Source organism: Cataglyphis hispanica, chromosome 7 (assembly GCF_021464435.1).
Source record: "Cataglyphis hispanica isolate Lineage 1 chromosome 7, ULB_Chis1_1.0, whole genome shotgun sequence".
Taxonomy (NCBI): domain Eukaryota; kingdom Metazoa; phylum Arthropoda; class Insecta; order Hymenoptera; family Formicidae; genus Cataglyphis; species Cataglyphis hispanica.
The window spans coordinates 6,529,225-6,556,744 of record NC_065960.1 but is presented as its reverse complement, the minus strand read 5'-3'; the positions used below and the strand labels follow the sequence as shown (position 1 = coordinate 6,556,744).

Below are 27,520 nucleotides of genomic sequence, written 5' to 3'. Positions count from 1 at the left end.
ATGTCTTATGTTTAATAAAATGACATTGGGATGCAACGTTATTTATACTGTGCAATGGGAAAATATAGTAACGCGAGGCATTTTTTAGTAATATTAAGGTTTATCAAGAGTTTGTAAAGAACTAGTAATATTATTCGTTTTATCGTCGATGGGAATAATTTTTCAAATATTTTATGCTCTTTTTAAATGATGACAACAATTTGAAAAAAAAATTGAAGAAATAATGTTAATTTATTTTTAAATAGCACCGCGCTGTTGTTGCATTACCATAATAATATCGTTGTAGAGATATTATATGGATTTTTCCGCTGTTTATTTCAAAATCCATCGAGTTATACGACAGATTTGAATTACTGTCGGATGCATAGATACTAGCAGCATTTCGTTAATCGCCCTGCATAACGATCTCCTGTGTCGAACTTGAGAATTATCTCGTTGTCCGTCCGAGTAATTTGATCCTTCCCCCTCTCGCCCTTTCATTTATAATCGCGACAGTACACCTATTACCACGCGCGTTTGCTATGTATCGTTTTGAAATGCACACAAATGCTCATCGATGGTGTTTGCTTTCTCTCTCTCTCTCTCACACACACACACACACTCTTTCTCTCTCTCTGTTGCTCTCTTGACGGGGCTCCAGGCAAGGGATGCGCGCGTTTGTCGGGGGCTGGTATCTGGCGTGAGGGGCCCATCAACGGGAGGGAACAGGATCGGCCTGGGGTAGGCGAGGGGTAGGGGACGAGAAGTGGCAGGTCTATCGGAGCCGGCAATGCGAGTCTAGGTTATCCGGTGACAAAGCAGGTTCGACTGGCGCGCGCAACGAGGCCCTCTCGGCACGTCGGATTATCACCATTGAAAATGATGCAACCGAAACCCCACTGTTCGGATGCAGCCGCGCTTGAACGCGATACGTGCACGCGGCGCGGCACCAACCAAAACCGGAAGCGAATTCCTTGTCGCGCCGCACAGGAATTTATTGTCGATCTCGGGACGCGAACGATTACGGTTTCGTACACGCGATTCGCGTGTTCTTTGTTATTAAAATCTAAATACCTTTGCAATAATTTTTTTTCTTCTAATACAGCGCACGCAGATATTGCGCGATGTAAGCATATGCGTATATGATTTTTTAATAAAATGTTATTCGTAAATAAAAATCATCTATCACATCGAGCATCGAGCGAATTTTATTCTTAATACAAAATATAATTACGAAATATTATTTTTTTATTTATAAACTGGTGCAATAAATTGTTCTCTACGTTTCTATCCGCTCGGTCATCTATTGAATGAAATTCCGGGAACGAGTTCTCTCACTAGTGATACCGTGTCGATTGGCTCACCGCGATCACTATGTTCACCCACGATAGGCGCGCTTTATCGAGGATTCGGCCTCGACCACAGGTCGAAAATCATTGACACGTTGTGGCATGTATCCCCCCCAGCGAAACGAGACAATTCGCGAGGTTCTTGCGCTGAGATTCGGATGCGCGAGACGATCGGCAACGGAGCGAGGAAGGTAAGGCGAACGAACCACCCCCCGGGGGGTTGTAGCTAAATTGGCGGCAGTATATTACCGGTCGGGCCGGCGCATTTAATTTGAATATAATCGCGGAAGGAGATCTCAGAAGCTCTCGAGGGCACTCCGTGGCGCGGGGCTGCGTGACGGTGACCGGAAGTGCTCCCGGGACACCGGAAACAAAATGGCCGCTCCATCTCTCTCACTCTCTCTTTCCTCAACCCTTTCTCGACCGCACCGTCTCCTCCCGCCGTGGCGCCGTCACCTCGTCTCTTCTATAGCACACGACCTACCTATATACTGCTCACTTATCCGCGTTGCGGGGGCCTTCGCCCTCTTTCTCACCCTTGCTTTCACTCTCGAGAGTGGAATCGTAGGGCGAAATTAACTTTGCATTGTCCTTAGATTCCGGGGATCGCGCGGGCAAGCGTTCGGAGAGACGAAAGTTGAGATACAAGTTCGACAAACGACTAATAATTAAGACCCAACGATAGCACATACTATCTATCGCACAAGTATAATATATACGTGTGTCAAATTTTACGGAAGGGCCAGATTTTTTTGAACATTAATGTGCGGTTTTTCTATTCACTATTAGAGACGATTCGGTACATACATAAATATATTTCTCTGATATGCAGGATGTCCTTCTGTTTATGTTTTACTTTTATATTGTATATTATTAATTGATTTTTCGGTGTATATATGTATATAGTTGAGTTCTCTCTCTCTCTCTCTGTTTAATTAAAATTTCTAGATAAACCGTTATTTATTGTATCAGCTTTTATTTTAATTATCATTTTTTTATCATTTTATAATCAAGTTTAAAATTAAAATTTTATTAAAACAAAGTTTGTTAAATGTAGTTTATCTTTTTGAAGAACGTTTTTTTCTCTTGTTTATAATTACTTTGTAATTGTTAATAATTCAAAAATTATCGATGCACCAACATTTTTCTCTTTTTAGAATCGAATCGATTTTGAATGAGTCAAAGAATAAATGTCGTCAAAAAATAATGCCACAGAATGTCCTGTATAGATTTCGTAATTTGACATAACCGTATAAACATATTATTAATTATCGAATATCGTTAAATATTAGACGCAATAGAAGATAATATACGATCAGGCGCCGTACATTCATGTTTTGCGACGCTTATTAAAACAGGCGTCGCTATGGGAAGCAGTCGATAAACGGTGTCAATGTCGTAGGTTACGTGTAACTGCTCGTTCGCAGGTAAGGGAGTTTAGTGATTTAGGAGTAATTGCGATGCCGGGCGATGATTCGCGTGGGAATGCAACAGGGCACCGTGTTCGATAAGCTCCGCGGAACAATAACAATTAAACCGGCTAACTCGTAATGCCAAAATACAATATAAGCACGAACAATGCTGCGCCCAGCAGTCGCGGGGAGAGACGAACGGTCGGTCGTCCGACAATGCCCGTCGTGCTTTCGTTAGACAAAAGCGAGATTCTCTCTCGGAGCGCGTTTCCTTCGGGCAGAGATCGTAAGTCGAGGAAGAGCTTAAAAGCCGGTCGCGTCTTACTACACGCCGCGGTCGTTTCAGAGAATGCGCGCGCGAGAAGAGAGATCGTAGAATTTAATTAAAATCTCTACCCGACTGCTTGCGCGAGTGCGCGAAACTTTACGTTTTAGAAAATGTTGCGGGGAAAGATGGGACGCTGTGATTTACGAGCGCGCACATTTGCTTTTTAATTATACGATAATTATCAATGCATGATTATTGATATAATTATTTGTGACAAGCTAATAACGTGGCGTGTGTACATATCTCCCGTTATTGCTGGTTATTAATTAATTATTGCGATGCATTAACTGTATTATGTTGATGACAATCGCGCTTCCAAAGCCGATTTTCGTCGCCCAAAACTTTTGTCGCGCAAAATCCCGACAATATGGACAAATTTGCGGCTTATTTGCGTGCGTACCCGCTTGCGCGAATACAATAAGAGGGAAAGATGGGGGGGATAAATTTCTTTATCTATTTTGCGTATTTTATCTCAACTCATCTGCGCGCAAGCAACACTTTATATAAATCAAACGCAGTCAATGTTCGCAACGTACAGCCTCCGACGAATTGGTGATCAAAACACAGCCGTGATAAATCTCGAAACTGAGCGACGTACAAAGTGCGTCATCGGCTTTAAACAGCGTGCACGCGCCGAGAGATACTCGCGATCGATGGGACGGTATAAATTTGATATTTTTTATCCGCGCGTTCGATCGCCGTGAGATATTAGCCGAGAATCGCGATGGGAAAACAGGCGAAAGAGTTCGCCTCGTTAATTCCGTATGATGGGATTTTATAATTCATTGCTCACATTTCGGTTCGCTCGATTCGTGGCCTTCGTATTATTGTTTGAGAAAACATCATTGATAATGGTATCATTGTCCATAGATGAAGTGTGATTATATTAGCGAGGATAATTGTTGTACTTTACATTATAAAAAAATTATTTAAGAATCACTTTAGTATTTTAATTTTTCCGTTACAAGTCACTTGTAAATTTACATTTTATCATGCGAGCATTAAACACAATGTAGAAATTTAAATTACGTTATTCAATCTTCTCAGAATAAAAATAGTTTCACATAACACGTGATATGTATAAATATAAGCACGTTAAAACAATTTTCTAAGTGTGACATTTTACTTTCTAATTTTTTTTAGTAGTAATTTTAGTAGTAAACGAGTCGAAATAATGGACTGCATGTAAGATGGTAGTATCAAGAGAACATTAGCATATAAATTAAAATTTTCACATAATTATTATAGAATTATCGTGAAAGTTCATCGTAAAAAAATATTAACATACAGAAACGCTAGAATAAAATATACAATACTCTAATTAGTCTTCCAAGGACTAAATTTCCATACTTAAACTCACGAAGAATTCGTCCAGTCGTATTCAAGGCCTTTCATTAGCGTCGCGTTTACACGTCCACTTGTCAATGAGTAATCCGCACTTCCGTATCGCGATACAAAGTAGGGTGAAAAAGAGAAAGAGAAAGAAAACGAGAGATTTCACCCTTAGCGAGTTCACGAGCCACGACTTCTACCTCGGGAGCGTGTGATTAAACAACTCAGGTGTTTTATGCTCGACTCGTAGTGATCGCGTGACCTAACGGCCACATCCGTTTCCGCCGTTGCGTACGGTCAACCGCTTCAACCCCTAACCAATGGTTCGCCTTAAGGGTTGCACGTTACCATCGACCGCGAAAGAAAGTATACTTTTGCCGACATATCTTTAAAGCGTAATCGGCTCCGCTCGATAGTCACGCGCCGACGAAGAGCTACCAGCGTGAGCTGTTAAATTTTACTTTATCCGACTACATCCCGCGACAATGATTTTATTTCTGTTCTGTAAGGACATCCGTTTGAGAATCATGTGAAGTAATGGCTTTCAACAATTAAAATAAAAGAGTATATTTCTTGGCGTTTGCGCAAAAATCATATCCGAATTTTTATATTTATGATATTAATAGCAGATTCTTTGACTCGAGTCAATCCTTTTTTTCAAAAAAATTTGCAGTTCATTTTTAAATAATCAAAAAAACAGAGGATTTATAATATTAGATAATAGTATTAGAAATAAAAGAATCCTTGCAAATTAAACATTATAGCTTCATATATGTACAAACATAAATCATATTCTTTAATAATTATTAGATAGAATTTATTTTAATCGATTTTAATTTGAAATTTAATTATAAATATATACAACGTTAAGAATTGAAAATTACATTATATATGATGTTCTCGGAAGAGAAAGAAAGACACAAATGTCTTTCCTTTTCATTGAGAAAATATTCTGAATTGGCACAAAATAATCTGCCATCAAATTCTAATAGCGCGACATTCTGTATATCTGTTATCAATCCAGTGTATTATAACTCTAATACAATGATCCGTTAATTAATGGAAATATATATACATGTACACGAAACTTGCATGTATCTCTCTTCTAATGGATACACGAACTCGATGTTTCGGTCTCGTGGCTCGAGTCAATTCAGAATAGAGAGCCGTAGGGTGCAAGAAAGGTCGGGCAAATGTCAAAGAGTGACATTATATTAAATATGCCGAAATGCCATCGACCCCTGTCAAATGATATAAAAGAGCGATTCCGTCATTTCCTATCCTTTCCCAATTTGACATAATTTATTTAATATTGATGTAACATTTAATTTATTTGCGAAATTTCTTTCAACGCATATTATGTACAATAGTATGATGAAATTTATAAAAAAAACTATATACGTGAGAAGGAAGGAGGAAGCGCGTAATTATAATCTCTTAAATATAATTTTATCATTTTATCATTTCAATATTGGAAGTCAACTTATATTTTCATCAAATTAAATAAATAATTGTATTGTTCAGTTCTTTTATAAAGAGTAAGATTAAAAATTTAAAATTAAATATATTTTTCCATTTTCTTAACTATTAGAGAATTGAGAAGCCTTTTTTATGAAAATTTATTTTAAATAAATAAAATATTAATATTTCTCAATATATAAAAAGCTTAATCTAGCTAATCAAAGAGTTAAGCAACACATATGAAACGGACGCTTTTGTTAACTAGACTAAGGGTTGTTAGCACCGAATGGTTGAACTGTTTTGGACAACCAAAGACACAGGAGTATAATTAATTCGGCCATTCGGCTTTATCGCTACGCTATTATACTCGGACGTATCTTGCCGCGCGGATATTCGGTCTGCTCTCCCTCCGGATCCGCGAGTTTTCCGAGAAATTAGTCGGTATGATTTGCATCTGACGTGCACCTCGGGGCACCCACACGTCGCTCGCATAGTTCGCAACTCTGACTTTCCTAGCTTCTCTCTCTCTCTCTCTCTCTCTCTCTCTCTCTCTCTCTCTCTCTCTCTCTTTCTCTTCTCTGTTTCGCAAATGTCTCCGAATACCTTCGCATCTACGTTGGAAGCCCTCGCGTGCCAATTATACTCGTCAAGAGAGAAAGCGTCGAGCATATTCTTCTTGTTCTACGACATTGATCCTCCTCGAAAGTCTCAAGTTAGGGGAACTAAAACCGCCGTTTTACATCAATCGTAATTCGGAACGAGCGACGAAAGTTGCTAGAAATATCAACGCGTAATTTCATCAAGAACGATAAGTTATTTATCAAATAAATATTTTCTTTCCTATATTTATTCTTTTCATAATACTTAACACTCGTTCACTAAAAAATTTCGACTAAAAAGCCACGATCTTTATTTCTAATATTTCTAACATTACATATAAAATTTCTAAAAAAAAAGAGAAAATATGAAGGATATCGCGTCACGCCATCTTGCATGAAAAGATATGGAAATTCTCCTTTTCGCGATCTTACAAAAGCCATGACTTGCGGGCTCTTGAGCCTCGTGCGCCGATTATCTCCATTCGGCAGATCCGAGCTGAGATGTTTCGGCTCGAGTCCCGGCTTTCGAACGAGTCTCGGCTTAACTCGGTTGTTGTGAATAAGTAAGCGAAGTGTTGCGAAGTGCTGCAGAAGTTAGGCAAACCCCCGGCTAGGGTGGCTCGAATTAAATTGTTATACGGATGAGCTGCCACGAGGAATACTCGAGCAAGAGCGACTTTGCCGTCGCCGCCGACGTCGGCGCCGCCGGGTGTGAATGTTTAATTACCGGCTTTCATTATTGTTAATAAAATAATAGCGCAGTCGGGGAGGCCCGTGGAAACGAGACCGCACTTGGCGCAATCGCACCTTGAAGCTTATCATTTTGTAAACGTTTCTCGGCATTTTGCCGATTGTTAAATATGATTAAAATACAAATTCATACTTTTTTTTTAATCTTTAAAATATATTCGTCAAATTGCCATATATTATTTACGTCCTCACTTACCTATGATTGCATTGTTGACAAGCAAAGCACTCCAAGTGATAAACGTTAGTTCTCGCCCGCATCACCATCTCGAATGCTGGGATAACTTTGCTGCATGCTGCGCAGTGACCGGTATTTCCGAAAAGCCTGTCAAACATACAAGAGAAAAAATCGATCCATCATTGTCATTTTTAAATATTTCAAGCAATTGTGCTCACGATTCAACTGACGATCGCGCTTACAATTATATAAATATGTTATGTTATGGCAAGAATATTATCAGAACTTGGGGGGGGGAATCTGTGACTCATAATATAACGGAAAAAAAGGTCGTTCTCGATGAGAACGAACGGAAACTTTTGCCCCGCGCGCCGCGAAAACCAATAAGCTTATGGGCACCACGAATATGCCGTCTTCAAATATTGGGCCATTAATAAAGGCCACAATGTTTCGATGGTGCGTGTTCCTGGTGCGGACGCGCCACCTGCGCGCATTCCCTCGGGACTTTGTAATCTCAACACGGTTTATTTGCTCCCGCTTGTTTATATGGGATGTGGATGTATTCAATAAGGGAAACTCATCTGTAAAATTCGATTTGTTACCGTCGCTTTCCTCCATTTTCTCTCTTCTCCACGATTGTGTCCTTCATCCTTTTTATCAATCTGTCTATCTATCTACCATTTACTGACTCGTCGACGCAAGACACGCGCGAGTAAATATACGAGAATTTTCTTCCAAAAAGAATTTTGCGAGAAACGGATCGAATAATCGATCACATATTTTTTTTTGCTACTCACCGTAGATAATCTCTTTTGCAAAGGATGAGATTGGCTTTGGTATAAAGCGTCGAGCCGACTTCGCCAAGTCTGCAGTCGCAACATCCGCATTTCAAGCAGTCTTCGTGCCAATACATGTCCAACGCTTTCAGAAGGTACCTAATAAAAGAAAATTCATAATAGTGTTTATATAAAAATACGAATCTGTATATAGATTCATAGATTTAGATGGAGAAGGAGGATATGCTTTTTTAATCTAATTATTTATTTAAAATGCTCAATTACGATTAATTATTAGCAAAATTATAAAATATTGAAAACAATTAATATCAAAATTATATATACAGAGTTTTATAGATTTATATTTTAAAAATTTTTAATAATTTATTATATATCGATAAGAGAAAGATTTGAGGATTAGAATGATATTGTTTAATGGAATTTGAGATTGTTTTTTTTTTCTGGACAAAGTTCATCGTACAATGATCTTGAAATTGAATGCAACTTTATTGTATTCTACGTCTGCTGAACATGTCACGTGCTTTTTTATAATTATAATTTTTCATTTTTAATTTTTGCTTAAATATCAAATTGGGAATTTAAAAACGACACATTTTCCACGAATCACTTTTTATTTATGAAAATGTGAAAACGTATTTAATCCATTTTTTTTGTGTCCGATCTCGGAGGAAGGATAAATTAAACGTTAAATAAATCGTTCTTAAGATAGTAATTTTTTCGAGAGCTATGGTATTTAACATGCACATGAAACACACTTTGTCACGCAACGATACGGAGCACTTACCTTTCTGTAATCGCCTTTCCACAGCCCGCGCATTCTTGTTGAGTAGCCCCGTTCTTGCCCGACTCGCTCTTGCTCCCATCCATAGTCATTTTATCGCCTGCAACATAATGCAAAAATACTTTGCTTAATCATTGTATTATACAAATCGCGCAAAAGTTTGACATCTCCTAAATTTCTCCCGAAAACATCTTTTTTTTTTTTAACTTTTATTTAAATTTTATAGAAAAATATTTTGAGATGATAATTATTGTTATTAGTTTATTTTTGCTTTGACGAGCAGTTAATCGTGTACGGCATTTTTGCCTCGATTCGGAAGCTGCAGTGGTCCCGTCGGATCGACCATCGGCTACAGTTCGTCGAGATCGAATGAGTAATCGCGTCGGCGTGCTTTTAACAAGTTTCACCGGCATCTGGCACTAGAATGTCGGCTTGTCTATGAGTAATTAGAGTTACGGCTTGAGAATTTAACGGCGCGGTTAGTGCCATCTGTGTCCACCCTGTTCGATCCTGAGTGTGTAGCCTTTCTCATCCTCCGCGGATCCCTCCCGCATCGTAACGTCTCATCCTCTGGTCTCTTTCTCGCGGTCAGAGTTTAGAATCGAATTAGTTTGACCCTCCCACACTCTCGTTTCCCTCCGCTTATTGCGCGTTTAAACACCACCAACTCCGAAATAACCAACGACTCGGACAACCGATCGCTATCCGTGCTCTGGAAAAACATTAGAGGTATCCCTCTGAAGAGCCACGATGTTCTTTTAAGCGTACAAAAATAGCACAGTGCTTTAGATAAATTGCGGAGAAAAACGACCATGTAAATCTTCTCCCGAATTGTTCAGAAAGTTTACGGCAAAAACAATTTTTGACAGATGCGATTTCCTTAACTGCGCGTATTAGATCGATGACAAGATGTTTGAGGTTTGGTCTTTAAGCGGTTAATGTCGGGAATGTTTGACGGATCGGCCTTTTTCCTCGAGCGATGTCCACCGTACCAAGTTCGATCTCAGCCACCCGGTATATTTACGAGCTCATATCCGTTGGATGCTATGAGCGAAGTTTGTGCGGTTTCAATATGTCCTCCCTCTTCCCTTAGCATGGACACAATATTACGCGGGTTAATATCTTCCGTGCGGTCGGGGACTTCGGGGCAAATATTAATACGATGCCTTTGATCCGTTATAATTATTAACGGTGACGGGGATGAAAAATCCGTATCGCCTTGGCGGAACGCGAAAATTGCCGAGGACAAAAACCAGATGCCGGATGTGATGGCCCCCTTTTCCGATGCGCTTCTAATTAAACGCCTTTGTGTCGCGAGTAGCGGACAGGACCCGCGTACACAACCCGCGTATGTGTGTGCGTGTACGCAAACGTTTTTTTGCACGATGCAAACGCGACGGAGGAAAGTTTTCGTTCACGGTAACGAGAGATGCTTCCGTGCGCAACCGAGGCACCTCGGTGGTTACAATCGCATATGCGGGGGCGAGTTAATTAATCGAGTTGAATCGATTACACGCTTTACTTCTCCGCCCGCAGGTTACCGATAAATTGAATACGTTATAAATAATAATACGATTGTTATTCGCGAGCGTGCACACACCTACCCGTGGTAATGATTAATGGAATAACTAACTAGCGGGGTAAATTATGCAAACTATTAAATCCGCCTGCATATAAGCTTTCCCACATAATAATCGCTACGCGATATCGATTGGCGCGAGATGTTAAATTTATGTTGGTCCTTCTCGTGGACCTTTCATCGCCGTAATTAAACACATTTTTCAACATATATATATATATATATATTTTTTTAATACCAGATAAATATGTGCATGAGTTTTATATACGCACGTTATGCCGCGTCCATGTGTTTTAAAGTTATCAACGGAATTTCTGTTGCGATTGTATGCCGGATTGCTCGAGTGTTGCGCATTCGCGACTCGCGGACGTTAGCGAAACGTCACTGTTGGCGAACGGAAGTGGCGAAAGTGTTTCCTTTGAAACTCGAAATCCGCCGCGTACGAACTACGATACTACAGAAATATTTGGAGTTACGTGCACTGGAATTTCACCGCAGAAATTCCTGCGGACGCCGACCTGGATTCCGCCGACGACCTCGAAAACCTTCGACCGCCAAGCCAGGTTGGCGCTCAATTTCCACTTTGTATTTAACCGCGATTTTCATCAAGCGCGACGGACATACGGTTTCCCTCGAAAAGAACATTTGTCCTTTTATCAGATTTCTTGATCTTAGCCAGTTTTCCGATCAATTTCAACATTGATCATACCTTTTTTATCTTTTATTGAATCGTATAACGGCAAATGCGAGAACGGAATGAAAGAAACTAGCGTGAAATTGGCGGTACACGGTTAATTGTTCGGTTTTTGAGCGTCGCCATCGATTTTTGCGACTAATTACTCGACCGAGGTTATTGTCGTCGGGTAGCCAGCGAAGCACGGCGGAAACAGCTCGCTTCAAACGTTACCGAGAGGAGGGTCCATAACGAGAGAGATTCCCCCACGAAAGTGGCTCGCATCGCTGACCGCCGGAACTGTTCATCAGGTACGTGATCGAATCATCCACGGACGCTGATCCTCAAAGCATCGATAATTCGATTAGCCGCTACACGTTCGAGAACCGCTAACCTGTCCACGAGTCGGTTGTGTACGTGCTCTCCTTGACCATGCCGTGCGCTCTCTCGGTGGTCATTATCATTGCGATTGATATTACGGAAGGGCCATGGTGGACGGTCTGCATATCTCCTCTTGATGATCGAGAGAACGACGTAAAAGAGGGCATAATTAAGAAACTATACAGCTTTAATCGTTTATTTTTTAATATGATTTATTCGCGGCGGTTTTTAGATCGCATAATATAATGGCAATCCGGTGAATTCGATACTAATACGAGTAACGTCTTTGCTATTCATGATATTTTCTGCAATAAATGCGTCTGTAAAATCAAGAGCTGCGATGGTAGTAGGGCGGTAGTAGGCGATCTGCTTATCGACGCAGCCGAGCAGTCTCGATGCAATTCTCTCAAGGCTCCGCCCCTGCAGCATCCATGACACTCCCAGCGAGCCACCCTCGCAACTCTTTAAGAGATAAAAAGTGCAACTCACCACGCCTTGCTATTTTAGAAACTTAATTTTTGCCGACACCTCTTTATTTTCTATAATTTACAGTTGAAGTATCATTGGCACTCTAATATTTCAATTCAAAATCATTTGCTCAAAAAATCTTTGAAAGACAGAGACAGTTATGGAATACTTTTCTCATGTCATTTTTTTCTCGATTCCATTAATCCCATTTATTTCAAACAGACTGATTTAGCTTCAATGAATATATCTCATATTCACCTGTCCTCCTCTCCAATCTGCCGCGAGGGAGAAAATCCCTTACGTCAGGAAGCGCTTACCGAAATTTCCACTCGTCCAGGATACGCGGTCGCGCTTTTGTCTTTAATAATGCTTCTGCAGCAGCGTTATCTCTTACTTTTAGAACGGCCGGGCGGGCGTCCGGAGAGTCGGTCCATTAATTAGGCGGGCCGCATTAAGCCGGGCATTAATATACTCCGCTGGCTGTTTTGTTTTATCCCGCAGGAAGGACGTAACCTACCCCGGAGGCTGACGGCGGGGGTGGTCGCGCCGAGAGAGAGAAAAAGAGAGAGAGAGAGAAAGAGATGGTCGGGGGACGGGGACAGGGCAAGGCAGGGAATGAGGGGAATTATTTCGATGCGGGGGCAACCTGCTAATCCGACCTGCCACGCAACGCCAAGCCGCTGCCGCCGCCTTATCCCGGGGGGCTGTTTAAATTCCGTAAATCGCCCGCGAGAGTGTCTCTGAACCCCGACGGTGCCGACGGTGCGCGTTGCCGACGTTGGACGACGGTAGCTCTCGAGAAATTAGGGAGATAAGATTCGAGCCGCGTGCCGTTAGTCACGTGCGAAAAACACGACATCGTCCTTTCTCGGAGGGTAAAATTCTTCTCCTCAAGGAGAACAATCGCATGCAATGTCCGACGACAGCTTCGTCAAGCGTTTCTCGTACTCGAATTAAAATAATTAAGTATCTAAGTTATATATTTTCTCAAGATATAATCGGGGCATTGGAATATTTTAGACAATTTTTATTTCGTAGCTGATCTCTCTATAGATTTATAATTGTATAAAAATCGCAAAATTAATAAAAATAATGTATCTATAATTATTATTAAAATGTCAATACAACATTCCTACTTGATATATTGTTGAGAATACATGTTACATCTTTCACGTCTTTAACATTTAATTTTATATAAAAATAATTTTATATAGAGAGATAATGTATTAAAAAAACGTTTTATAATAATTCTGACTCTGCAAATATATATCTTTATCATCAATTGTCCCTGCCGCATTATATCGACTTCATCCTTTGGATGAAGGACCACCGTCGCGTTTTTCCAGACGATTACCAAAGACGTGTTTCCACACGTGCGTCTGTAACTACTTCAGTGAAGAAATTCCCATATCGTCGCCCACTCGAATCGTCGTTTTCTCTACGCCGCGATAACTTCCCTTTCCCGCGCGTCGTCGGCTCGTTACTTGGCATTTAATACGTACGCGAAATACGCGCGATAGCGGTACAATACGTTGCTAAATCGGCTTAAGTTTATACTTGGATCGACTGGTCGGGCGCCTAGGAGTAAGAGCCCCCGGTATAACGACGTAATTTAACGTCCGAAAGGAATATTTCCCACGGAATAAATCTCGCGTAACAGCGCCAGTGAAATCCTCGTTTACCCGGCGTTCAACCCTTGCTAATGGGGGTAATTTAAGGGATGTTTTAAGCGCCCCCGGGTCACACGTGAGCCGCACAAAAAGTTCGCGTATTACGACCGTGGCCGCCGTAATCACGCATTAGCATTCCGAACGGCCGGAACCGTCGGGATATTCCGGATATGTTGAGAATGGCGCACTTAAAACCTCCGTTGCAAAAAGGGACATCGACTTCTGTAGTATTTGAATTTTTCTCGGCGCGATACGCAACGTAATAATCGAAACCTGCATTAATCTCGCCTTCTGTATAATTGAGCATGAAATTTATTCAATCTTAGATATCTTCCCACATGGTTTCTTCTTTTCGAATATTTTATTTAGAATATCTACGTTAATATATATTAACAAATTTATATTGTGTATGCTTATTTCTATAATGATATAAGGTAATATAATTACATTATCTTTCTTTGGTATTTTGCTAATCTATAATTTTACACATCAAAGAATTTTATATTTTATATTCTAATAAAAGAGATACGAAGATTGAAATCAAAATTTATAGACAAATATTAAGAACTCGCACTCGGTTTACCTCGCGTGACTTATCGTTTTATCGAACCTTTCCTTTCACACACATTCGTGGTTTACGTAACGCTATCGTACAATCATATTTAGTGTTTTATTCCTTACGATGTACAAACAGCGAATCACGATTGAAACAATATTAAGCACTTGAACGAAAATTGTTTTCGCTCTTGCCATAACGACGCGCGCTTCCCTTAAGCCGTCATCGCGCACGAAATCTCCGTCCGCATCAACCCCCTCGCCACCCCCGACCACACCGAGAAGAAAAGGCAGTACCGTGAAACGGGCCGTTTAACAAGCTCTTTCGCGCCGATAAACGCGCCCGACGCGTCTCCATTCTCTCCCCCTTCTCTCTTCCATTTCTTCCGCCTTTGCCCTCTCGCCACCCTCTCTTTCCACCTCGCTCTCTTTCTGCCTCTCTCTCTCTCTCTCTCTCTATCTCGCCAGACCACGGCTAATGAAATTCTGGTCAGGTCGCGGAATTCTTTCGTCAGGTGGTGATGCCACCTAACTCCCAGCTGCGTTGTCGGCTCTTGTATTTATCTTTTTTTTTTTCTGTCGTCATCTCTCTTCCTCCCACCCTCTCGACGGTTTCCGTTCCTACGGCATGGGCGCTCTCAGTCTCCTGACAGCGGTACGACGGGGACTGTGGGCGAAAGGGGGAATTAGGGGACGGGGGAGACCGGGGGTTGCGTTGCGTCCCAGCGCGGAGGGTCGGTGGCTGAAATGGGGTGGTGTGCAGTCAGATTACGCTAAGCTATGCCCGTACGTGCTCGCATGGAAGTTCCACCCCTCACCGGGTTTGCCACCCGGCCTGGGAAAATGTATTTATTGTTGTTTGTCCAGCGTTCTGTATATAGTCGCCGGTGGCGCGAGCGAGACGGGACGACGATAGCCATGGTGGAACTTTGGTGGCAGAAGGGGGTGGAGGGGGCGGGGAGGAGAGGAAGGCAGAGAGACGGAGGCCGCGGGGGTTGCTCGAGGTTGAGGTTGAAAAAAAATTGCCCGGGGACGGCCACGACGACGCGGAGTATAAATTCCAGCGACGCTCGCACCTCCGCTCTCCGGTCCTCCCGCTTTCGCGCGGAGCCGCTTTACTCCTTTTTGGGTTTTTCGATCCGCAAAGCGGGAGCGTAAATAAACTAGATGACCACCCCGAAGAGATACCGATGCCACGACGCAGAAACACGACCTTGTTCTCTCGACAGGAAATTCCATCTTACTGCATCGCGCAATATGAAATTTGATCGTGCTAGGATGAAAAAAATATTTGATTTAATTTTGCGAAAATATATTCTGCTCTTTTCGTTTTTCTATTATTTTGAATGTTATAATTGAAATGTTTCAAGGAATTATATACATTTCTTGAGGAAATTGATCGAAATTAATTTAAACAAGTGAGCAGTTCTTTCGAGAGAGAATCGAGTTAAGATCTGAAGATAGTATAAATATAAGCTACAAAATTAAGGCAAGAATTAAAACTTAAAGTTATATAAAAATATATAGGTAGATATGCAGAAGGAAGCTCTAGTACTTTTTCTTAGCATTTTGAATTAAAATATAGATTTTACGTATTAGAAAGAATTTGAAACATACATTTGATTTTTTGGTATACTCTATTCTGAGAGCTGCTCAAAACTTGCGGCGATCGCTTATTTCACTAATAATAGGGATCGAAAACTAAATCGCTGTCGTTCGCCATTCCATCCTATTCTCTCGTATCGTTGACCGTGCCGACGACAAAGGGGCCGTAACTACTCCGGAAACTTTTATCTTGCAGGATTAATGGACGGATTAAAGTATTTGCGGCGGGATGCGGGCTGATTGGGGTAAATCGTAGAGGGATTAGAACTTGATTGGCTAATTTGTAAGTGTCCCCGGCAGCCGGCACCAACTTAACGATCGATCGGCTTTCTCTTGCTCCATACATGCCCGGCGACGATTCACGTTCGATGAAACAACGTAAAAACAGATCGCTCGTTTTAATTAATCATTACCAAATGAATGAATGTCTGCCTTTTATGTTGCGTACGATGTATAAATAAATTAAGTGTCTCGAAATACATCGAGCATCTTGCTTGTCAGAAATCGCGCGTAGCCTCGAATACGAATCGGTTTTGGTCGAAAACAAGCGCCGGAATCATTCCATTCCCGAGAGAAGCATCTCGAGGCAACTTAATGTGCGGCCGGTGCAACCGGCTAGCCGTTCTAGACTGATTTACATCGCGTCCCTTTACCGGACGCGGTAAGCACGGTCGGCGGGAAGCTGTGGTCAGCTGAGAAACATAGCCTGCGATCAGTCTCGCACCGTTCCCCATTGAGCAAAAGCGACAGTCTCTGACTAATCTTGTCTCTCATTTACACGCGCTCTTTCAATGTATGTTAGTTTATCTCTGCTTGTGTTGCGACCGATCGGATGGAGAACCAATTACAGAATGACGCTAATTAGAAGGAAGAAATAAAATTCGTGAAAGAAAGACGCAAATATTTTAAAAGAATATAGTCTTTTATGAAAAAAATAGACAAAATCTTCGTCTATTTTTCCGTCGAATATTTCCGGAAAAAAAGCACATTGGTAAAAAAAAAATTATGACGCGGTTCGCCGGACCTAACTTAGGAGGGTAAGCGGAGAACGTCGAGCGAGAACAACACCCTCGACAGGAAGTGCGGAATGAGAGAAAGAGAAAAAGAGAGAGAGAAAGAGAGAGGCGCATCGGCGCATTAGCTCAACAACCAGACTGCCATGTCGCGTATATACCCGGCCGTTCTCGACCCTCGTTTCGCGTGGCTCTGATCGACGTTTCGAAATATTTCCCGACTGGTTGGACGTCCAGACGCTGCGCTTCCTGTCTCCTTACAATTCGCAGACAGTCCTACGGCGTGGAACACGCCCGTGGACAAAACCGTCCCGCGATGATGGACTCGCCCAAAGATAAGGGGGCATTCATGACGAAGACAAAACGCGCGCAACCGCGCGTAGTTGTGTCAGCATCGCCAGAAAGAGGGAGAGTGGGAGAGAGAAAGAGAGAACTGTGTCTCTCCTCCCCTAACGGCGGCCGGTTTGCCGTTGGCGAGACAATAAACGAAAACTTTTATTATTAATGTTTCGCGGCAAGATAACGCACATGGCGGCGATCCGCTGTAACAGAACGTTGTATGGTAGCATCGTCCTGTCGCGGTAACGCAGCGGTATCGTTTCGCCGGTATTCCGTCGACGATTCTTCATCCGCCGTTCCCCTGTGCTCTCTCTCTCTCTCTCTCTCTCCCCTCTCCTCTTACGTTCTTAAGCTTCGGATGATACCCATGATCATTTGAATTCGCAGGTAACCGTTATACTGAAAACGAATAACTACGCGTAGGAATGCTAATTAAATCATTATTAAATTTATTCCTGCAGGAACATTCCACGAATTGTTCGGTATTGCGGGAATAAATTCCGCGCTTTGTTCGAATTCGGCAAAGGCAGAGCTCAAACGGTGCGTGAGATTAACTCGGGTTCTATTCTAGTTGAAGCTTCGCTCACAAGTAACTCATTCGAGACGGTTTGTCCGCAGTAAGACGAAGGTCCGGACACTCGGGACATATTCTTGGTCGTTGCGCGTGAGTTAGGACCGCTCAAGGAATCGTAGCCGTTAACGGCTAACGTAAATAACGTAGAAGCGGTTTACGCCGTAACCGTAAGAGAGAGGTAGTACTCGGAGAGGTTCACTCGAACAATCTTTTCAATCTCTGTTTCAGACATTCAATTCTTTTCTAAATTTCAACCTCTCAGCAAATGTGATTAAATCTTTTATTATCGTAATATAAAATATGCGTTACGTATTTTTTAATTTTGATGATACTGTGTGTCGTTATCGGGAGTTTAACAAAGTTTATAGTATTTGTCAAAGATTAACAATATATTTGACAGAGAATGCTTGTGACGGATAATGAACTTTTCTTATTTCTATCATGCTATCGATCATAATCTTTATCGAGTTACTATAGAAAATCGAGTTTCGAACAAGTTGGTGTTAAGCGATAGACATAAAGGGCGAAGATTATAAGAGAGAAGACGAAGGGGGAGGTGGCAGTGGGCAGGGTATTAGGTATTCTTCGTGGTCGCCGTCTATGTGTTTCGAGAGCGACCAGACCGGACGTACTCGCTTGCGAACGAGAACACTTAATCCGAGTGGTGCTTGGTTAAAGCGATGACAGGAAACGTCAGGCCACTGCCGTGCACCGTGATATATCGTTTCTCGGCAGAAGAGTCCGTAAAAGCACGGACGAAGGGAGGAATTTATGGTGCACCTACGTCGATCTTACGGAGACGGGGAACACAACGTAGTGCTTGCTCGGATTAGACTTGTTGATTCTAGTAAGAAATAGTCTAAGGCAACATTTGAATTATTGTCAACAGTGAAAAGATTATCTTTAAAATTCTCGAAGACTTGATTCGTATTCTCGAAAAAAAACATTGCAAAATGTGTCGATTGATAAAGCATATATTTTAAAGTAAAATGCATAATTAAAAAATTTCTATATAGATTATTTATTATTTATTGACTTATGTAGGAATTAAAGATAAATGCAATGACGGTACTAATTGATGATATAGTCGCATTGATAAAGCGGCAAGATCATTAACAGTTGCTTCGATCTCTGTCCGGCTACACGATGCAAAATACATCGCAGGGCACAGGATAGGGGGGGACAGGCGAGGATAGAATAGCTAGGAGATAGTCTGCGAGCCAGCCGATAGCGGCAAATGACCATTGCTGACATCACATCGTCCTAGTATACTCCCCGATAATTATGTACACGTTTACACGCGGCAACCCAGCAGGCCGTTGCTTGGTCAGCCTTTGCTTAGGATCTTGATGACCGGTCCCTTTTGTTAGTCTCTCTCGGTAGGGACCGCAAGTGAATGCAAGAAATATACACACAAGAGTAAATAAATCATACGGCGATAAAATCCAATCTCGTCGTATGCAGATATGTTATAATAACAACTGCAGATTTTTAACTGCGATTTCTCAAAGATAATATATTTTCTCAAAAAATAACTCATTGCAAGAAAAATATAATTCTTTTTAAATCTTTTTATTTTTCGAAAAACTTCAAAAAATATTTTTTAGCGTAAATATAAATATTATATAAAAATATTTCATTCTAATACTACTTTTGTGTCGATAACTGAAACAAAGCTCTTCTAAAACAAATGAATAGTTATGTGAGAAAAAAGGCATGTACGGTGAAAATTTGTTTTTGACATTTTTTTAAATGAATTGTTTTTTCGAAACGATTGCTTCAATGACTACACTCGAGATTTAATTAATTTCGAGAATTCTTCGAAATAAAATTTATATTATAATTCCTGTCTCACGTTACTTTTTATTTATGAATGTCATTGCGAAAGATCGCGTCCACCCAAACGAGCAACGCGCGATGGAATCCGCGGTGATCCGGAATCCGAGAAAGTCGGGTCAACGGAGTTATTGTTTTCGCGACGAATGCGCATAAAATAATGGAACGCCTCGAAAGTGCGGCGGCGCACGGGAGAGAAAGGGAGAGAGCAAAAAATATATATATATATATATATCGTGCGTAATACGAGCGACAGCGCCATAGGGGTTCCGCGCACTTCACCTATGGCGACCGTAGAACTATTGTCGACGGTCGCCGGGCACTATGACGGGTTTTATTTCAGCGGCGACGGGCCAAAAGATACGCCCGGTCGCGGGGCACTTCGGATTTATCGCAAGTTTAACATTACACAGAAGTTGGAAACGGCGCGAGGGATTCTGCCGGATATTTATACGGTTTGAATGCACGCACGAGGATCACTCTAATGGTTTTATTATACTGATACTCGCGGGATTTCTTGGTGGACGCATTCGCACCCGCATTATTTCCGCGACTCGTCGTTTTGAGATATCACGGACTCCGCCGGAAAGAAAGAACAGAAAAAATGAGATACAAAAGTTCACAATAACACGGTAACATACGATGGAAAGTTAGAGCCTTAATCGCAACAAAAATTTAATCCCTTTATTAAACTGTTTAATGTAACAAATTAAAGCAATAGAGAGCATTAATAAGATTAAATATCTTTGAAATATATTAATTAAAGAACGCATATCTTTGTTAAAAAAAAAAAAAAAAATAGGCTATAAATTCACTCCGGTATATAACCAGTATATAACCGGTATTATTATTCCCACACACACACTTCGGCGAACACCCTATGTATAACCACGAAGCGAACCGTGGCGGAGTGGATGAAGGTTCCGAAATGTGGCTTCGACGCATCTTTTCTATCGGCGCGGACGATTTATCATCCCGAGCGTTCCATAGGAATATTGAATACGACAAGATAATCTCTCGACACTCTTCCCCCCTCATTCCCGTCGCCCTTCGCCCAGAACGATCCCCGTTTTGCAGTAGCGTTGGTAACGGCCGTGCTTAATGTACCGCACCGGCCGATAAGCTGTTATACCGTCGTGACGTGGCCTCCAGTTTTTGCCCCGCAAAGCGCAAACATCCCTTTCTTCATTGTGACGCACGTGACAGTGGCAGCAGTCACTGTCAGAGCGTTATCGGCTCGTTGTGGGCATACTTGATAGCAATACATTGCGAAAAGGGTTAACCAACCATTATAAATAACATTATCTGATAAACGCGATAAATATATGATAAAATAATTTAGGACTCATAAATGGTGATTAATTTTAAATGTACTCTATATACAAATTTACTAGAATTATTTCTTTCGATTTACGATTAGATATTTTAATACTGTCTTATGAGAATGTGTTTATTGAACAGTTTATATCGTAAGATCGTGACGAGCAAGTTTACCTTAGCTCTTTTCAAACGATAAGCTCATCAGTATTAAGGCTGGCAGCTTTGTTGGCGGCGTCGTTAGCCTTATCAAGCAAAGCATCGTCAATGTTAACAAGAACGCGAATCAATTCACGTAGTTGCGATAGGAAAATAATCATCAACTCTGTCATATAAATTTCTCTCGTAATTTTTTTTTATTGTATGTCACGCGTCAATTTTAACTATTTTAGATTCAAAATAATTTTTCTCGTGGCTTGAAAATATTTGTATAAAGAGGATGTTTGATTATTTTTATATGAAAGTGTGATACAAATGTCAAAAAATTACGCTGCACAAATATTTGAAAGACCGACAATATCGAGTATTTTTCAATGTGTTTCTCTCTCTCTCTCTCTCTTTCTTGCATGTTAGCAAATATTTTCATATAACATCCATTTAATCTCCTATCAGAGCGTATTTTTCAAGTACCGCGTCCGGCAGAGATATTTTTAATTGATATTTCGCAATGTGCAAAACGCATACTGTCAATTTTTGATATAAAAGTCCTATTTTCTGCCAACATTTATATATACATACGTACATCTGAAAATATGAAAATATAGGAGGATTTCAAAGATAAGAAGTAGCGAAGCGACGTTATAGGCGAAGATTTCCTCGCGGGAGAACAAACTCTCAGGTATTACGAAACACGGCACGAACTTTATCGTTATCGGTCCCTATCTAGAACTTCACCAAATTCCGTGTTCGGGACTGAAGTGAAGAGAGAGGGAAAGAGAGAGAGAGAGAGAGAGAGAGAGAAAGGGTTTTAGCGGCTTATCTCCCCGAATCACGCGGTCTCCCGATACGCTTTGGATGCTCTCGCCCGGTCAAGATGGTAATCGAGATCTCGCGGCTTAATTATGCGGAGTTCAGTCGACGGATCCGAGCAGTTATGCTAATCCGACCTTATTAATAAGGACTCTAGTCGGAACTCCGGCGCGGAGAACGGTAGCCCTAACCCCTTCGTTAAGACCTTCCTTTCGATCCCCCCCTCTCACATCCTCGCGCGACTCGCACCCTTTGGGCACCCCGCCACCCTGTCGGGTTAAGCGAGATTTCTCATATAATCGTTTTATCCTTCGTTTACTTTCGGGGGACCTTCCGCGATGTGCTTGGGAAAATCAGCACGCTCTGTAACGCTTTCTGGATTAGCAGAAATACCGGTCATTTATTAAGAACGATGGCTTGCCGTCTTTGAGTCAATAATCATTTCTGCACAAAAAATAATCAGTAGAAATAAAAGATAAATTAAGATTTTCTGATGTAATTTCATGAGAGCATGAGATGCATTTTACATCTACATCAATGAAAGATAATATATAATAATCTTTCAAATTTAACATTTCCTCTCTCGTCTCTCTTGTTCTCTTTATATTTCTTGAATAATGATTTAAAGTCTTTAAAATATATTGTGAAAAGAAAAAAAAAACAATTTAAGGATCTCACAGAATTATATTATTTTGTTTCTTTTTTTTTGGCTTTTCTATTCTGTTGATTATTCTATCATAATTTTGACGCTACAATCAGATTGATTTCCTGTTAGGGAGAAGGGTTCAACTTTACGATGTTTAACGCGCCGCAATGCGCTTCCGGGCTAGCGTCGTGACATTACGTCATTGCCGCGAGTTAAACGACAAAACGGGAGCTCTGAACGAGAGCTAGATCAATGACCACGCCTACCGCGACCGCACACGGTACAATGGGAAATCTAACGAGTCCAGTTAGGGAAAATAATAGTTGTCGTCGGCTACGCGCTCGCTTTGTCACTGGACCCGGGCGGACAAAGGCGACGTCATCGTTTTTGACGGTGCGCCATCGGCTTTGAATAACCAGGAGCGACACAGGTGTCAGAACAAGTGGTTCGCTCTGACAATCGGTTATCGGTTATCGGTTATCGGCTATCGAGAACTTTCGAACTTACTGGTCCTTGACAAGACGGCGCGTCGAATTTTACCGTTGACGTGCCTGCGAATCGCAAATATCATCCTCGCTTTGAGACCTGGGAGGGTTAATTACGATCCTCTACGACGTGATTGATTCTAAACGAGACGCTAATCGCATATCATCTTTATCAATCATCAACGCTTGGACATTGTACTGGCGGTACTGTATAAAGAAAATTTCGGGCGATATTCGAGATTCTCAAATTAGAAGTAAAAAATATTTAGTAAAAATATATTGAGATAATTATTTTATTATCTTGAATGATAATTTCAAGGAAAGATATTTGTAGTATACATTATTCATTTTTTTTTTTTGTATAAGAAAAAGAGAATTCTTGTTATAAATTTATAAAAACAGAATTTATAAAACTTATTAAAAATTACATTCTTAAAAGTCGTCGAGCATCATTTACTACAAATAATTTATCGCGTTCAATAATATCACGAGAGGATATTATCAAGTCATAACGAGCTAATCGAATAGGGAAGGACGTAAGATAATTCTGCAGACGCGGATCTAGTAGTTTCCGCGGCTGCTTCTGAAGAGGCTGCAGAGGAATGGATAGGTAGAACGGACGCTTCTGATGGTTACATTGAGGTAAGGGACGGAGATGGTAGAAGAGACCAAGGGGTTGGGTCGGAGTTAGTTTCCGTGGCATTGACGTTCCACAATACAGTCCCCGATGCCGTTGACACCCCTATTTGCAACGACCCCGACGCAATCTCTACCGTCGCGCGAAACCGCGTCCCGAAAATGCGCGGATCTTATTCAGCCTCTTCCGGCCTCTCAACGCGCTTCCGGACGAGCTTGAAAGTCTCCAAGAAGGACTCTGTGTTCGGTGGAGCATAAGCTTTTCGGAGGTCATGAAAAATCCTCGTTTCTCGTATAATGTTACCTTCATATTTTATTTATGATCATTAATCTTTTGTCTGGTAACGATCGAGCTTTTATAAAAATATTATTTTTTGAGTTCTTAGTGAAGAAATGACTTTTAATTTTATAATTTTTCAAAGTTTGAGTATTTCCTGCCAATTCTCTAATGTATTTCTCTAACTTTGCACGAAGGATACTTGCAACCCGTCAAATATAATGATAATGGTGATCGATAAGGCGATATAACACGTTGTGCCTTGGGAATCTCCCTCTCGATCCATGATCGATCGTGTCTCCTTTGGAGACGCACCAATGCGGCAATGGCTTCGACACGCGTTACAGTTGTAACTCCAATATCCTACCCCGTCAGCGAGAATGGAGCACGAATTCGTCGCGTAAATTCTATTATCGTACGGCTTATCGCGAGTATTCGTAGTACAATGGATAATATCGGCGCTTACCGTCCTCGAACGACCGTAAGCGTCGATCAGTGATGTCACTATCAGTTGTTTCCGCCTCACCAGGCACCACACCATACCATTCCGACAAGATGGCGTCGGTTCACCAGCGCATATGCATCCGGAGATTTAGTGTTGCAAAAAATGGGGCTGGTAGTAAATTTTTGTGTATGTGTATGTTCGAAAGTATATTAAATATATTTTTATTTTAATTTATAAAATATATAGAATATGCGCCATTTATTTGTGACAAAATTGTCAATATTAAAAAATTACGGAATTAACAAAAATATATTACATTATACGTTATTATAAAATAACTATTTGCGTAATATACCATGAGGCTATCAAAAAGGCACGATGATTATTTAGAGTACGAAATTGCATACATTAGGGACAAAATTCAATAAAAATCTTAAGAATCAACAGCGCGTATTTAAAAGAAAGAGTTTCAGTTGTATGAGTTTTTTTTTTAATAAATCTTCAATAAGTAAGTCTTCTATTCTCGCGGCACGAGCTGAATCCTACGTTAGATCGCGTTTGCCAGTTGAAGGCTCATTAGTTGCATAGGTCTGTTAAAGGGCCATTAGCCCGCATCCATCTCCCGACACACAAAGTTCGATTCGCGATCTTGCTTATCTCAGAGTAGCACGGGCCGGCTATTTTTGCCGGTAGCGGTATCCGGGCGTTATCTTTCGCGCCGGTACGTTACCGATAATGGCGGCAGTCATTCGCGGATGATACGCTGAGATAGTACAGGGCGATAGGCGAGGATGGAAAATGCGGCGGCGGCGGCGGTCGAAATCCGGCTAATGGTTTCACTGAATCAAATCGGAGCGGCCGGCGTTTAACGGGGCAAACAGACAGAAAATGGAGCGCGACCGCATATAAAGAGTCGATGATAACGAAATGATATATGGCGACCGCGCGCGCCCGCTCGCTCGCTCGCTCATTCGTTCGTGCGAATGTATATACAGGGAGGCGAGAAATGAGCCAAACCCGGCATTGCCTTGCTCTGCCCGCCCACCGATTCGGAGGCCCTTTCGCCTCGGCTTCGCGATACTCTATGTAATGCGACTTCCATCCCCCTAGCTGGCGGTGATGATTGATCGGCACGGAGATACCGGACGATATTCACCGCAGGATTAAGTGAATGCGTGGCCACTTAATAATCCTTATATTATATATCCCCCCCTATTTTGAGCCGAGTAAATGTGCGGGTTTGTTGTTCGGGCGTCGAAGAATAGGGCTACTGGTAAATATAATTTCGTTGAAGCGTACTTTTTTATAAATAGAATGATACAAAATAAGTCTTGTATGCTTTGGTCGTCATATTTCGTTTGGCTACGTGAGAAGCTTTAATAAGGCTAATACGACGATTGAAGCGGAAGTTACCAGTCGAATCCCGTGAGAGAAGGAAGTTCAGGAGAAGCTTAAGAATATATGTTTCCACTGTCGCGCTGCTTATCGAAGCGTTGCTTAATTATCTTTGCCAGGTAATGGCACGATAATCCAATAGCGCCGTCTGATAATTATCGATTCCATTAGCTAAAGGTGCTATAAAAATCGTTCCTTCTGGCAAGCTCTTACACTCAACGACAGCAAAACGAGCATCTTAATTGGATATAAAATTTCTCCTGATAGTAACATATGCTCATCATATTGTAGTACTGACATTAATGTATTTTTAACATAAATTTGTTGCTTCTAATTTATTTCATCAAAAAACGTTCACGAAAACCTGCTGTTCTTTGCAAATTTAATTTTGTTTACAAAAAAAAAATTAAGCTTTTTATGAAACGCCGTCCTATAAAGATTTGGCGATTAATAAAAAAATTGTCTTTTTGTAAAAAGATTAATTTTACAAAAAAATCTGCAAAATATCGTTGATTATGTATTTTAAATGTTTTGATTTTTAGTTTAATTGGTTAAAACATTTTCATAAAAAATGATATTAATCATAGAAATATATTTTTTATTGCTTTTAGAAAAGTATTTAATTAACAAGATGTTCAATTTGTGCGAATAAAGGATACCAGAATCTTTTATTTCACGAGACTTTCATCTAATAATAAACATTTTTGGTTTTAAAACAGTTACAAATATTTTTGAGGATATTAAACATAAGAAGTACGCTTGAGCTGCGCAAATAAAGTATCTAGGAATCTTTTATTTCTCGAGAATCGGAATCGCCGGCAGCGAGCGATAGCAAAACGGGAACGATTGCTTTAATATTCAACGTCCGTAATAGCCGGACATGAGGTTTAGGATTCGTTCAATTATTCAAAATCACCGCCTCGGTCTAAATCGAGATCTCGGTTATGTCCGGAGGTTGCCTGGGAGGAAATCTAAATTTGCACGTCGTGAAGTTAAATGTTGCATTGCCTATATACGAAAGCATAATTTATGCACGTGCCAACCAGGCGCGAGGCCGCCGATATTTGATCGCTAGTGTATTTGCAATCGATCGAAAAAACATAAAAGACGTAGCGCGAATATGTCCTGCTCTCTATTAAGAGTATCGTTATTTTTGAAAGAAATTTTTAAGCATCTAAAGGAGAAGCCAAGATTCTGTCGTTGCGCTGTTCGTTGGCAACGAAAAGTTTTCCTAGAGACTTTAACGCTCGTTGCCGAGCTTTAAATAATGCATGAGCAGTCAGTCAAAAAATAAGCGGCCAAGAGGCCCGGAAGGGAGTTCTTTCCTTCTCCTGTCGGCCGGCAGTCGGCACGCCGGAAATGAGAACGTAGACAAGCAGCATTCATTTCTGATTCAAGCCAGAAACATTCGCCGAGATACGAGGATAGCTCGATGAACGTGGGGTGTAATCATGCGTAATGGAGAGAGCTTTTAAAAAATTATCGTAATATTTCCTAAGTAAAAAAACGCATTAGGCTTATTATATTTTAATATAATATTTAATAACAAATGAAAAAGAAATTTATACTATAATAATAGTCATCGCAAAATCAAGGGCGCTTATGCTGAGAATGGCAGGGCCGAGGGTCTTGGTCATTTTCACCCAGGATTGCCTATTAGTGCTTAATCGGTGCCTGATTAAAAATTACAGATT

General features: G+C 41.0%; 1 protein-coding gene across 3 annotated transcripts in view; it reads right to left on the bottom strand.

Moving 5' to 3' along the window:
- The window catches only part of LOC126850856 (LIM domain only protein 3-like), a 77,955-nt gene that overhangs the window by 26,571 nt on the left and 23,864 nt on the right, over positions 1 to 27,520 (bottom strand). For all 3 annotated transcript variants that reach the window (XR_007687602.1, XM_050594260.1, XM_050594261.1), the window contains exons 2-4: positions 8,967 to 9,063; positions 8,183 to 8,320; positions 7,407 to 7,532 (exon numbers count right to left, since the gene is read on the bottom strand). Coding sequence is in view for 2 of the 3 variants with exons in the window: in XM_050594260.1 (XP_050450217.1) it covers positions 7,407 to 7,532; positions 8,183 to 8,320; positions 8,967 to 9,055 (353 nt within the window). In the remaining variant the exon portion in view is untranslated. The remainder of the gene's footprint in view (positions 1 to 7,406; positions 7,533 to 8,182; positions 8,321 to 8,966; positions 9,064 to 27,520) is intronic.